The following is an 11143-nucleotide window of genomic DNA, read 5'->3' as shown; positions in this document are numbered from 1 at the left end:
CCTGGTTTCTCACCCAAAGACCCTCTTCAAGGCCGCCTGCTTTTCTGCTAAGGATCTCTCACGTACCCCTGGGTGCTGCTCTGGGGTTGGGGGTGTCTTGGTACAAAACGTTGAATGTTCACGGGCACCAACTGTCACCTGATGGTGTCCAGTGTTCGTATCAGCTGCTGCGAATGTAGCATCGAACACTTTCACGATCGACAGGCGTGAAGTGGTGAAATCACTACAGCACGTAGTGAAACGGGGGGTTAGACAGGTTCGTGGATGAGGAATCTTTTGGGCCTCCTGCAGACACGGCAGTTCTGAGAGCCGCTCGGCCTCTCTAAGGACGCTAAGCTATAGTTTAACGAAGTTTGCTACAATGTTTTCTCTAGTGTTACAGTTTTTATTTTTTTCAGTATGTATTTGTATGTGTGTGTTTGCAAGTGGTGGGGTCTCCCAGCCATATTATGTTCTGCCTAGTCAGATCTGTTAGCTTCAGAATAAAAACATTAATGAGCACAAACCTTAGCATATGCCACGTTGAATGCATTTGTTGCATAGAGTTTTGTCCTGTGTCAAACCTATTTTTGATGGGATGGTCAAAGATTACCAATGCTAAAACCTTTTGGAAAAAAGCTGGGGAACACTAGATTCAAATGATGTTCAAGTATCTCCAAACAATGTTATTTGCACAGGGAAAATATATCTTTACAGGGCAGCAATGCCTCCCACCCCCTGCCCCCAACTCCTTCCATCGCCCCCATCCCTGTGTATTAGTTAAGTGTTGTAATTTAGCACCACTAAAAGAAACTGACCACCTCTGAGCCTTCCCTTGTGCGTGATAAATATAGAGCCTCACCTTGGACAGAAGTGTAGGAACCTAATCATGCTTCAAGCTGCTGTTTACAGAGAGTACAGGGGATAAGGAGTCAAACACCATCACATGGAGAAAACATCAGACCGGAAGGTGGGGCATTATATAACATAATTAATGTGGTTCTTCCCAAAGGTCAGTCATAACAAAAAGGTGGAGGAGTGTTCAAGATCAAAAGAGACTCAAGTAATAGAGCACTGAACAAGATGGGTTGATCGGATCCTGGCTATCTATAGATAAAGCTATAAAGGCCATTTTGGAGACAAGTGGGGAAACTTGAATGCAGACTGGATATTAAATCATTCTATGAATTAATTTCTTTTCTTCCTTCTTCTTCTTCTTCTTCTTCTTTTTTTTTTTTTTTGTTTGATAATGTTAAGATTATGTGGAAAATTCCCTTATTCTTAGAGGAGTTAGATACTGAAATATTTAGGGGTTCAAGCTCACAATGTCTCCAATCTACTTTTAAATGGTTTGGCAAAAAAATGTATATGCATATAGACATATATACAACAGTGGTAAATTGTGCTCAGCTATTGAATTTAAGTGTTGGTTATAAAGAAAATTGGTCAACTTTCATCTTTTTTGTTTGAATATTTTTATAATAAAAATGGGAGGAAAATGAAACAGGTGACAAAACGCGTTGAAAATGGATACGTGTCATTATGGGAGAGGCTGAACAGGCGAGTGTAATGATCTGTCTGCACGGAAAGGGGACAGACACAGCAGGACACTCTGTCCCATGATGTGTGTCAGAGGCCTGTGTCTTATTCCCCTCATGCTGACTCCTTGAATAGAAGTTGGCCGGAGGGCAAGGACATGGACCAGGTCACTTCTGGCCATATTGTCGAAGATTAGGTTAGCCGCCGGAGTAAAGATCCAGGGGGACAGTGAAGTTAAATGCCATGGAGTTTGGGAAGGAATTTCTGAAGGAGGCCCAGCAGTTGCCCGAGTGAGGAAGGTCCCTCCCATCAGCCGAAAACCTGGTCACCAGCCTGCTTCCAATAACTCTTTGGGATATGGTGCCCATCCATACTCTGTGTTGTGGAGTCACCACCTTGCATTAAGGTCACTGTTCAGTCAAGGTCAGGACAGGTGACAGATAGCCCCTTACAATGGGCAACAGGAGGAGCATGTTCTAAAGAAGCAGAAATCAGAATATTGATTATTTTCATCTAAAGGCACTTGAAAAACAGTAGATGCAAGAAGGGTGCTCTGACCTTCCTTTTCCTTCCTTCCTTCCAAAAAGCAAGAGATAAAATTCCCATGGGAAAGGTGCCCCTTCCTGTCCCAGGAGGAAAGAACATTCTTCTCACCAGAGTCGGGAACTGAGATGGAGAGAGATCTGTAAAAGCGGACCTTGTTAAAATAACTCTCATCTTCCTTCAGCTTCCCTCTACCATTCAAGTCACTGTTCCATAATTTCCTCTTTTCGCGCAACTCAGGCTGTACATACACAGGCCTAACCACTTCTTTGGGTCTTCGTGTTCTTGTGAAGACTCCAGAGCATATGGAAAGTAAAATTTGTATTGTTTTTCTCCTGATAATTTTACCTTCCCTACACATTGGTGTTGGGAAGCAACTTTAAGTACGTAAAATACACAAACTCGACCAGAAAATATTTGAAACCATTTAATCCATTTAATACCTTTTTTTTTTTTTTTTTAAATTTAAAAAACTCCAAGTGTTTGGTTGCAACAAGACTGACTGACTCTGGTTGATCAAATATGAAAGGTGATGTTTTAAGGGGTAGACGACCACATCCTGGGGAGGGCTGTGGAACTAGGCCGGAAGACTATCAGGTACAAAACTTGAAACCATGTTTGGAATCATTCCAGGTGCTGAGGTCACAGAGGCCACTGCTCAGCTTGTCCTTGATGCCCTGGAAGCCATGGTTGCTGCTACTGCCAAAGTCTGGATCCTTCTATCAGCTCCTCTCCCTGCGGAAGTGAAGCTCCAGTCTCTACTATCCCATCCTGCAATTCTGAAGAGAAGTCTTTCGAAGGGGACACTGATCCAGGGAGCCAGGCCACATGGCTCCATTTTAGCCGCGAGGGAGGCTGGACCTTTGTTGGGAAGCCTGGGCACGTGAAGTCTGTACTAACCTGGCAACCACACAAACCGACGAAGGGAATAAATAGATCACTAGTTTACAAACTTTTTGTCCTACAAGTTCTGCAGTAAAAAACCAAACCAAACCAAACCAAACCAAACCAAACCATATATACTTGAAACTAAAATGTTATGACGTGATATTTTCATTTATTACATGAGATGGTGTTTTGATATTTTCTTTATATTATATTATACTATTTTTTAAAAAGTCCACATCAATGGATATGATGTAGGAAAGATTAGGGCTTGAAGCGGATGGCCAAGAACGAATTCTTGAGAAGTCTTTGGTGCAAAAACAGTGATTTTTTTTTTTTAAAGATTTTGTTTATTCATTTGACAGACAGAGATGACAAGTAGGCAGAGAAGCAGGCTGAGAGAGAGGAGTAAGCAGGTTGCCTGCTGAGCAGAGAGCCCGAAACAGTGATTTTCTTAAAGCATGGGAATAGGACCCGTGGGCAGAAAGAACTGCGCCAGGGTTGCAAGGAGTGGCTCTTTACATACTTTCATGTTGGGAGGGGGTTAGGGATAGCGTAAGTCTTGAGTTTCCAGGACCTAGCTATTGTTAGGAAATTTATTACTATTCAGTAAAAACTCAGTCATGGGACTCTTCAGATGTATATCAGCGGGTCATATGCTTAGAGGATGATTGCCAACGTGTATCTTGGGGTGGGGGGAGTAGAGATAAAGGAAGTTTCCAAAGAAATTTTTATATGTTAAAGTGGACTTACACGATACTGGAGGTCAGGCTAAGATTGCCTTTTGTAAAGTATTAATATTGAGGCAGATGAGTTCCTAGAAAGGAAGGTCACTCTGCCTGTTTTAAGAACTTGTGAAAGGGCCCTAAGTAGTAAGGAAATATCATTTTTCTTAAATGTCTTAAATCATTTTTCTTCTGCCTTTGTTTCCCACAACAGATGTAGGTAAATCGGAATTTTATCTTGTATTCAGAAGGGCAGTTAATAAATCTGAATAAATGTACCATTTTGACTCAGAGTAAGTTAATTTGGATTAACTTGGATGATTAAGTATTTTCATAATATCTCTGTTGCAATAACTATTTTTCATACTGTATCAGTGAATATGCTAAAAACCTAATACCATACATTTTTAGGAAAGTGAATACATTGTATTTTAGGAAATACATTGTAGTTTAGGAAAGTAAATACAATTCATACATTGTAGAAAAGATCAACTCTAGTTATAGGACTAAAGAAATAGTTTTTTTGTTTTGTTTTTTTCAAGTAGGCTGCGCACCCAGCATGGAGCCCAACATGGGGCTTGAACCCATGACTCTGAGATCAAGACCCTAGCTGAGATCAAGAATTGGACACCCACCCAACTGAGCCACCCAGGCACCCCGAGAAATAGTTTCTTTGGCATCACACTTAAACCAGATATGGACCCCTCCAACCCCCACCAAATTGCTGCTAATCCCTCTTTTATATTCTTTTTCTTATAACCCATGCAAGCAAAATAAAGCTTAGGAATTCTATAGCAACATATGACTATTCCATTAAATAGTAATAGAAATCTGGCTCACTTTGATTACATAGGAGCCTATGACAGTGGCATTTTTGTGAGAAAATTTTGGGTAAAATTATCCTCTTTGAAAAGTGGACATTAAAATAAAGACCTGTGAGAAAAGGAAAGAGGAGGCATCTTTATTTTAGACATTCAGATTGGGACTCATTAAATTATTTTTATTACGAATTGAGGGTTTACAATCTGTATCTAAAAGTCTGCAATAGTCCTTTGTAGCCACAAGCCTGACATTTGTGTCAAGGAAGATGGTAAGAGAGGAAAAAGTTCTAGGGGAGCAGATGAAATTATTAAAGGAGAGGAATTCATATAAAAGTTTACTTGTGGCCTCTGATAGCTTATCCATTCCACTGAATCATTTAGTCATTGCACAAATATTTACTAAGTGAGTACTAGGTGCTGGTAATTACCTGGGTTTTGAGAGTGTCAAAATGAAGATACTGTCCACGCCTTCAAGGCACCCGGAGAGCTGTTTTAAGTGTGTGACAGCTATTCAGTCGGACAGGAAACTCTGAAGCCGGGTTAGGTACATGTGTGGAGCACGTGTGTTGGAATGTCAGGAAGTCCTAGGCACTGATTTTGCCTGGGAGAATCAGGTGAAGTTTTCCAGCAGGAAGCTTAAATGAGGGAAGGGGATCGGGATCTGCCACCCCACACGCTATGCCACCTTATATAAGCACTTATACACGAAGCATATGGATTAACTTGTGCTCAAGGCATTTGAATGTCCTGGGATCGAGCCCCACATTGGGCTCCCTGCTCTGCAGGGAGCCTGCTGCCTCCTCTCTCTCTGCCTACTTGTAATCTGCCTGTCAAATAAATAAACAAATATTAAAAAAAAAAAATAAAGCAGATCCTCTCAAAAATAAGGGATGTTGTCATACATCCCATCCTAGGGAGCAACGCTTGTCTCTTGCCAGAAGTGAGAAGTTGGTACCACACCTCGACAGACTTTGCCATAAACATTCATATCTGCCATCTATCCTTTTGGGGCCCATTTATCTTTCCAAAGTCATTTGCTTTTCCATAAGAGCCCTTCTTCCCTTCTGCAGATGTTAGGAGAACCAGTGAAGGCTTTTCATTTTTCGTAGTTTTGCCTACATGGGATAATGAAATGTGCACATCACTGAAGTGTGTGGAGGGATAGTGGGGGGGGGGGCGGGAGCTGGGGGTGGGGGATACAGGCGAAGATCTGGCAGGAACCTGTGGTCACAGAAGAGCAGAGGCTCAGGCTGGGAGGCCATGTGCAAGAGGAAGAATGTCCCTCTACCCTTTCCGGGTGTCTGGCTGAGCCTGAGAATGAAACTGATATAAACAGTTTAACAAGAGAAAAGCGTACACGTGGTACTGAACATTTTTATGTGCTCGTGGGGGTCTTCACAGGAAAATGAAGCCCCCCAAAGTGGTTAGGCCTAAGAGCTTATACACTAGGTTGAACAAAGAGCAGTAGGTTGGGATGGCCTCTTGGGATAACTTTCAGCTGATACATAGCTCCTTCCTCAGTGCCTGGATGTCCCACCACCTATGGAAGAGTCTGGAAGAGATGACTCAAGGAGGATCTTCAGACTGATGGGAAGAGGACACAAGTTTGTTCATTGGGAAGAATCCAAAGAAGAATCGGGCCCCCGAAGCAAAGTAAGAGAATCTGGGTCAGGAAGAAAGGCACCGCCCAACCCTGTGAAGAGAATGCAAAGGGAGGAGAGATAGACAGAGTCAGTCAGAGCAGAGATGTTTAGTGTTATTTTGGATTTGCCCATTAGGTCACTGGTAACCACGGAAAGGGTATTTTTAGTGAATGGTGCAAAAGCCACCTAATCATGAAGAATGACTGAGGTGTGGATACTCCAGATTACTTGGAGGTTTAACACAATAGAGACCTAGTAATTGGTCGGGGTCTGAAGGGCTCGTTTTCTCCAGCATCCAGTGGCAAACCCCATCCTTCAGGGAGGAAGGGCAGATTCTGAAAGTCACAAAATGAGCACGGCCTGAAGACCACCCCTTCTGCCTACCTGGCAGGGATGAGAGGGATGAGGTCCTAGGTGGGAAAGCCAGAACGGAGTTTTAGAGGGAGACAGGCCTGGCACCTCATGCCACACACCTCTCCTGCCTGGGTTCCGCTGAGCTGCCTCCAGAAACCTAAGGACGAGACACTTGTCCCGAGTCCAAAATAAGGAACACCGAAAACATAGCGACTGTGAGGTTAGGTCTTACCGGAACAACTCTTCCTGTGACAAAGTGGGTGGTCCTGAAAAGGACCTTTGTTGGGGAAGGCTGCAAGGCCATAGCCCCGGGAGCTGCGGCCAAGCTCAGCCCCCGAAGCCGTAGAGGGTGCGGCCCTGGCGCTTGAGCGCGTAGACCACGTCCATGGCCGTGACGGTCTTGCGTTTGGCGTGCTCCGTGTAGGTGACGGCGTCGCGGATCACGTTCTCCAGGAACACCTTGAGCACCCCGCGGGTCTCTTCGTAGATGAGGCCGGAGATGCGCTTCACGCCGCCGCGCCGGGCCAGCCGCCGGATGGCGGGCTTGGTGATGCCCTGGATGTTGTCGCGCAGCACCTTGCGGTGGCGCTTGGCGCCTCCCTTGCCCAGGCCCTTCCCGCCTTTGCCGCGACCAGACATGGTAAGCAGCAGGTGACTGTCACACTGCAGTACTGAGGCTCTGCCTGTAGCCCTTTATATATCACTCTCGCGGACCTTTTAGGAAACTGAAACGCTGGGGGCGGGAACGAGTCCTCCCCTCCGCCTCCTCCCACCTTCCTGGGCGGGGCCGGGGCTTAGCAAGGGGAGGGGCGGGGAATGGGGAACCGCATCTGATTACCCTGTCCTTGCAGAGGCTGGAATCGCTGGTTTCTGCGACTAGTCCTGTGCCTGTGGGGTTTCTCAGATCAATGATATTGTATAAATCTCTTCACCTCTTTTTAAATCATGTATATTAAAAAAGGAGGCAATGACGCTACGGTTGTCCATAAAAGCGAGGGATAACAGAGTGAACTTTAAAAAAAAATGCAAGTATTAATGCTTACAATTTTAACAACACTTACTTAAATTGGGCAGATCAGGGAATATTCCCTTTTGGTAGAACATATATACTTTAGTGGTTTTCAGCATTCCTGATAAAAAGGAAACTCTAGGAAGGGGAGGAAATGTTAATTGAATTTCCACATTTTGCTCCCAAATTTATAAAGCACTATTTGCATTGTAGAGATGAGGCACCCCAGGCTTAGAGACCTAATCCTGTTCTAATATATGGTATTGTTGGGGTAGAGCTGGGGTCTTCTGATTCTGGGCTTATGATCTTGCCACCTACCACTGATCTATGTCAGCAAAACATTGAAGATGTATCATGCTGTGCAAAAGTTTGCAGATCAAAAGCATTTATAATATAGACACTAATAAGCTGAAATACTGTCCAAGTGCAAAGAGTCACAGAATTAATGTTTTGTATATAGATGATACATTGATCTGCTTAATAGACAAATGGCAATATTTACTCATTCCGTACATTCATAATATGTACCTCACTTCTGTGTAGTATAAAAGGTAATTTTAAAAATATCCTTCTCTGCTGGTACTTATAGTATAGGCAGTCAGGAGATTATTAATTTCCCTTAGTCAGATACTGTTCGAAATTTAGCTTAGTTACAGTTACCTGCAGACTTAAGATGTAGTGATCCCCCATGCATCAAAGAAGAGTCACCGATTCATTCATTCATTCATTCATTCATTCTACAACTTAGGGTCTAGTACATGCAAAGATCAATGTACAAATACCAGATTTACAAAGATAATCATGCAGGATATACAAAATGGAATTTGGAAGTTTGTCAGGATTGCCCTTCATAGAAAATAAAATGAGATCTAGTTCTCCTTGGAGAGGAGTTTCAAGTGGGAGAGTGCCCTCAGATGAGACCATCTGATAGGAAATTAAAATAGATGCGTTTTCTCATGACCCTCCCAAACCCGTGTGATTCTAACACAGTGCTCTCTCTGCTGTAGGGCCCTTAAGTTGTCTTCACTCTTTTTGGTATATATTTGATATTTATTTACAGTCACTTTTCTCCTTTAGCTTTTGAAATTACTGAATTTTGGTACATGTAAGTACAGCCACAGCCACAGCCGACTGGCCTGCACTACCCAGATCTCTCACCGTGGTTTACTGGGATGAGAGGGAGGTGGACAGCAAAATTGGGAGAACATGAGTTCCTGAGTGAACTATCCATCACTCATCCAACTGTGGTTTTTCTCAGTTATTTCTATATCTATAAAATAAATGGTAGGAGTTTCAGTCCAATGCAAAATCAATTATCTTAAGATATATACAGACTGAGGCTTCACAAGTAAGGAACACTACTTTTTTGTGGGCTAACCAAAGTAATAGGTGGAGCCTATCAAGTTCACAGTCCCTTGGGACGAGCCAGCTTTCCAGAATCTTGTGTATGTTACACTTAGGATAAATACTTGGGTCTCAGACCATAGCCTTGAGTATACACAGCTAAACCCCATCCTTCTACAAACATGTGGGGAAGAACTTTTCAGGTGCAATCAAGTCTCAATTATTGGCCTCCAGGAAGGGCAGAGATCACCTACAGTGAAGGAAATAGCACCAAGGTCTTCTCACTTATTTGAAACCTCAATAGCCCTAGGAGCCAGTAAGAGCTGTACAAGAATGGCACAGTGGCACCTGTTGTGGGAGTTGTCACCTACCTTAACTTGGGGAACAATTCCCCAATTGTTTTCAATTGGGGAATTGTTCAATTGGGGACTTTTCAAAAACTGATGTTTTGGGGCGCCTGGGTGGCTCAGTGGGTTAAAGCCTTTGCCTTCAGCTCAGGTCATAATCCCAGGGTTCTGGGATCAAGCCCTGTGTTGGGCTCTCTGCTCAGCGGGGAGCCTGCTTCCTCCTCTCTCTCTGCCTGCCTCTCTGCCTACTTGTAATCTCTGCCTGCCTCTCTGCCTACTTGTAATCTCTGCCTGTGAAAAAAATAAATAAATAAAATCTTAAAAAAAACAAAAAAACAAACTGATGTTTTGACTACAATGATGACCAACACCGTAAAGTTTTAGAAATCTGAGTTTTAACTCTATCTTTAGGTCTGGTTAATACTAGCCTCTGCTCTGAAAAGGGATAGGGCTTTCGCAATGTCTGGGACCACTGCTGTTGACACTGATGCCACTAAGGATGACAAACAGCCCCTTCTAGACACACATGAAATGCCTGCTTAGGGAGAACTCCATGCCACAGAGCCAATCCTGTAAGTGTTCTCTCTATACACAGAATGTGTGTTTGGTTTTTAACATGAACTCGAGTCCCAGAGGCCTGGTTTCAGTCCATGCCCGTCAATAAAGGACTATTTAAAAACAGACCAAAGGACTCTTATGGAATTAGTTAAGCGTAGAGAGATGACATTTTCAAAACTGATGATCCTATCTTGGATTTATTTGAAAAAATTCTTAAGTCATCATAGAATGTAAGCCAGAACACCAAAATTTTTGGAAATAGGGGTATTTGTTAGAAGAGAACTAACACCAAAACACTGTTCTTGTTTATTTGTCTTAACAAGCATGGAGCTCAATTTATTTAGAATATAGCATTAAATTTGTGCTTCATTATTCAACATTTACCTAATTTCATTAGCTCTGTTGTGTTGCAAACCAACAGGAACGCAGTAAAGTGGGTCACGTTGGCTGAGAAATGTTTGTTCTACTTCTTAGGTGGAAACATTTAGCCAAATAATTGAGGTTGTGACAGCGTAGTTCATATTCTGTTAGTAAAAAGCCCAGGGAACATTATGAGAATTCAGAAAGAGTGATTTAAATGAGAAGTTTTTCTTTCTAATCTTGTGTCCCTACTGGCAATGATGGAAAAGAGCCAAATAAAATCTGTACTTTAAATATCATTTTTAAATACAGAAAATATATACAAAATTCTATGCTAAGTATTGGGGGGAACATATCTTATGGACAGGGTGTCACTAAGTAATTTCCAGTTTTAAGGAGATGGGTTTTAAACACGTGAGTTTGTGTTTTTCAGCTCCTAACTGGTAAAATGAGGTAGAAGTACCATTCTAAGGCTTCATCATTCACTTCCCCTCCTTGTAGATTTGGTGGTTGATCTCTAATGCCAGTTCCAGGTCTGACAAATCTATTCTACCACTATTTTAGGAAAGTTGCCATTTAGAACTTTTTATGTGAAAAAGGAATGGAACTTCCTTGCTCCTCCTCCCCCTTCCTCAAAAGTTTAAATTTCCTAAACACGGGGATCAAACACAGTCTACACACAGGTCACTGTAATACTTAAAAATGAATCTATTAAAAAAAATAGTTATCCATCTTGTCCGTAGAATTTTCTATCCCAGTGCCAATTCCCAAGGCTTCGTGCAAACAACTGGAGGAAAGCTGTGCTATTGCTCTCGCGAAAAAAGCGTCTTTCCTTGTATATTTGAGTAAAAATGAGCTTATTTATATAAACCTGAAAAGAAAAGAATGTGCAGAACAATGTCCTGGGAGACAGACGTGCAAAGGAAAGAGAGAGAAATAGTATTTTTAAGGAAAATCTGAAAGTTGTCTCAATGTGACCGAGGTCTTAAAGAGAGTTGGGGGAATCGGGAAAGTTTCAGGGTACTGGTTTTGAAAC

At 42.6% G+C, this 11143-nt stretch overlaps 1 protein-coding gene across 1 annotated transcript; it reads right to left on the bottom strand.

The window, feature by feature from the left end:
• Positions 1–6816: 6816 nt before the first annotated feature.
• On the bottom strand, positions 6817–7139 carry LOC116870041 (histone H4). The gene has a single exon (XM_032861748.1). The coding sequence runs from the start codon at positions 7126–7128 to the stop codon at positions 6817–6819; it is 312 nt and encodes a 103-aa protein (XP_032717639.1). The 5' UTR covers positions 7129–7139.
• Between the last annotated feature and the right edge of the window lie 4004 nt (positions 7140–11143).

The sequence above is a fragment of the Lontra canadensis genome, unplaced genomic scaffold, assembly GCF_010015895.1.
Source record: "Lontra canadensis isolate GAN:19392208 unplaced genomic scaffold, GSC_riverotter_1.0 scaffold21, whole genome shotgun sequence".
NCBI lineage: Eukaryota > Metazoa > Chordata > Mammalia > Carnivora > Mustelidae > Lontra > Lontra canadensis.
This window is presented reverse-complemented; position numbering and strand designations above follow the sequence as displayed.